We start from the raw sequence: 3,469 nt of genomic DNA, 5'->3' as shown, positions 1-3,469 counted from the left end.
TGGCTGGCTGGCTCTGGCTTGCCGGGGTGGGCGCTCGGGGCAGCAAGCCGGTGCCAGGCGAGGCGGGGCAAGGCGATGCCTGCACGCAGCGCCGGCAGTGCCCTCCCTCGTGGGTCGAGATGGCCAACAGGCGGCTGGGCCCGGCAGCTGGGCAACCGGCAGCCTCGACTGCAATCGGCGCCTTGGGTCGACATCATCGCCCCCCCCCCTCGCCCGCCAACCCACGCTACTCCACACCGACCTTCGCCCACCGCCATCAGTTTCCTTGCAGCTCCCTTCTTACCACGACACGCTCACGACCTCACCCTCCGCCAGTCGACTGCAGTTCTCCTTCTCCTCGCACCGCTCCCAAGCTCATCGCGCCCGCATCCATCCGTCGACCGAGCCTACCTCCACCCACCATCGCGGGCTCCTCTAGAGAGCGACCGACCGTCCCACTCTATCGCTCACCGACCAGCTGTCATCGCCCACCGCTTCTGCCCATCAGTTGCGCTCGCGAGCAAACGCCAGCCAGGCCCTTTTCGAAGCCAGGCCGACAGACCAGTCCAACCCGACCCCAGTCGAAGCTTCCACCCTGCTCGCACATCTCGCTCGCCTCACCCGCCGAACCCTCCGCTGCTTCGAGGCGGTGGCCGCGACCACACCCTCCACCGATCGCCCGAGATGGCCTACGTCGCCCTCTGCAAAGCGCTCTACGACTACGCCGCCCAGGATGAGGACGAGCTCACCCTGACTGAGGATGCCACCCTCTACATCCTCGAGGCCGATGACCCAGAGTGGTGGAAGGCCAAGCTCCGCCGCCTCAACCCGGACGGCACGCCCGTTCAGGACGAGACAGACGAAGAGGCAGACAGCCTCGTCGGCCTCGTCCCCGCAAACTACGTCGAGGAGGCCGAGCCCCTCCGCCTCAGCCGCGCCCTCTACGACTACGACGCCCAGACCGAGGATGAGCTCTCCATCGCCGAAGACGAGCTGCTGCGCGTCTACGAGACCGACGGCCTCTGGCTCCTGGTAAAAAAGCAGGGCCAAGATCCGCTCAGCGGTGGAGAGGGCCGTCTCGGCTACGTGCCCGCCAACTACGTCGACGAGGCAGAGGCCGTAGACACCGGCGCAGCCCCCCTCGTCGAGAACGGCGCCGTCGAACCAGACGAGGCCGAGGATGAGGACGACGATGGCGAGGACGACAGCGTCGCACCGGCTGCAGCGGCGGCGGCTGCGATGCCGAGGATCAGCATGCTGCCATCCGCCAGCGGAAAGGGCGACGAGATCAAGATGTGGCCCGTGTCGGTGAGTCTGCTGGTCTCTTCTTCCTCTGCCGCCAGCCGAGTCGACGGCGATCTGATCATTCCCCCACGAACCCCCCTCTGCACGCCACAGGCGCTGGACAGCAAGAAGAAAAAGAAGAAGGGCACGCTGGGCATCGGCAACGCCTCGCTCTTCTTCGCCTCCGAGAGCGACAAGACGCCCGTACAAAAGATCAGCATCCTCCACATCGCCGACTACTCGCTCGAGAAGGGCAAGAACCTTCACCTGGAGCTGTCGCCCGAGTCCGGCTCGGCGGAGACCAGCCTCGACTTCCACACCGGCTCCAAGGACGCCGGCAGCGAGATTGTCAAGAAGATCGAGTCGAGCAAGCAGGCGGCCGCGTCCGAGGTCGCCTCTGCGGCATCTGCCGGCGTCGCCGACAGTGCTGTCCCGCCCGCGCCCACACCACCGCCTGCGCCCGCCGCCTCGTCTTTCCCTCCACCGCCTATGCGGACTGCGTCCAACACCCTGCCGCCGCCTCAACGCAAGACGGTATCGTTCCAGCAGCAAGCCGATGACGAGGAACCCACCGCAGCCGAGGAAGCGGCGCATCCTGCAGCGTCGGCTGCTCCTGCCGCTGCTGGCGAAGAGCACGCCATCGCCCTCTACGACTTCGAAGCGCAGGGCGACGACGAGCTGTCGGTGGCCGAGAACGAGGCTCTGGTGGTCCTGGAGAAGGAGAACGACGACTGGTGGAAGGTCAGGAACGCTCAGGGCCAAGAGGGTGTCGTGCCGGCCAGCTACGTCGAGCTGAGCGAGGCGGGCGCTGCCAACGGAGGCCAGGATGCTGCTGCTGCGGCAGCGGCTGCTGAGGAAGAGGAGCGGCGCCGTCAAGAAGAGGAGCACGAGGCCGAGGCCGCAGCCGCCGCAGCCGCAGCCGCCGAGAAGCAGAGAAAGGCCGCCGAAGCAGCCGAGCGTAGGCGCAGAGAGGCCGATGAGAGAGCCGCCCGCGAAGTCGAGGAGCAGAGCCGGCGCGAAGCGCTCAAGGCCCAGCCGGCACCGGAGCCGCCCAAGCTTACCCAGCGACCCAGCACCACCGAGGTCAACCGCGCCGCGCGCAACGTGGCCATTCCGCAGGGTCGCAGCGCTCCTGAGCGGCCAAAGGACGGCGGCGGCCGTTCCAAGCCCCGCCCGAACAAGACGCGGGTGTGGAGCGACCGATCCGGCCAGTTCAAGGTCGAGGCCGAGTTCCTCGGCTTCAACCAGGGCAAGATCCGCTTGCACAAGATGAATGGCGTCGTGATCGAGGTGGCCATCGAGAAGATGTCGGACGCCGACATTGGGTGGCTCGAGGACGTCACGGGCAAGAAGCTGATGCCGAGCGAGGGCGACCTGGCGCGGCGCCGCGAGGCCTCTCGATCGCAGCAGTCGCAGTCCGGCTCGGCCCATCGCAGCGAACGCGAGCGCGAGCGCGAGCGCGAGAGGCGCCGCGAAAAGGAGCGCGAGCAGCGTCGAAGGGAGCACGCCCAGAGCAGCGGGCCGAAGCGCAACGTCGACTGGTTTGAGTTCTTCCTCGCCGCCGGCGTCGACGTCGACGACTGCACGCGCTACGCCGCCGCATTCGAGCGCGACAAGATCGACGAGACCGTCATCGGCGACCTCGAGGCGGGCACGCTGAGGAGCCTCGGCCTGCGCGAGGGCGACATTATCCGCGTGTCCAAGTTCATCGACCGCAAGTACCGCCGCAACAAGCAGCAGCCGTCGTCGAGGCCGTCGACCACCGGCGGAGCCTCGGCCTCGACCGCGGCCGACCTCGAGAAGCAGATCAAGGCCGACGAAGACCTTGCAAGGAAGCTGCAGGAGCAGGAGGGCGGCGGCGGTCGAAATGGCACCGCCAGCCCGGCGCCTCCCTCGCTCTTCTCGGGCCCTGACGGCACGCTCAAGAACAACACGCGGCGCGGTAGGCCGACGCCCAAGGCCGGTGCCGGCAGCGTCGATGCCGCATCGCTCGCCGCCGCGTCAGAGTCGCTGGCCCGTAGCACGACCGCCTCGCCGCCGGGGCGCGGCAACACCCTGAGCCCTGCGATTGCACCCAAGCGGACGGGCTCGACCCAGCCCGCCGCCTCGAGCGGCTTCGACGACGACGCCTGGACGCCCAGGCCTCCGAGCACCAAGCCCGCCACGCCTGCCGCTGCTGCTGCACCTCCCGCGCCGACGCCACCCC

The 3,469-nt window shown here is 68.3% G+C and overlaps 1 protein-coding gene across 1 annotated transcript in view; it reads left to right on the top strand.

Annotated features, from left to right (window-relative positions):
* Positions 1-663: 663 nt before the first annotated feature.
* Positions 664-3,469, top strand: part of PFL1_05334 (uncharacterized protein) — a gene marked incomplete at both ends in the record, with an annotated part of 2,958 nt that continues 152 nt past the window's right edge. The window contains 2 exons of the mRNA XM_007882866.1: positions 664-1,287; positions 1,378-3,469. The exon at positions 1,378-3,469 is cut by the window's right edge and continues 152 nt beyond it. Coding sequence (XP_007881057.1) covers positions 664-1,287; positions 1,378-3,469 — 2,716 coding nt within the window. The remainder of the gene's footprint in view (positions 1,288-1,377) is intronic.

This window comes from Pseudozyma flocculosa (genome assembly GCF_000417875.1).
Source record: "Pseudozyma flocculosa PF-1 unplaced genomic scaffold scaffold00019, whole genome shotgun sequence".
Lineage (NCBI taxonomy): Eukaryota > Fungi > Basidiomycota > Ustilaginomycetes > Ustilaginales > Ustilaginaceae > Pseudozyma > Pseudozyma flocculosa.
This window is presented reverse-complemented; position numbering and strand designations above follow the sequence as displayed.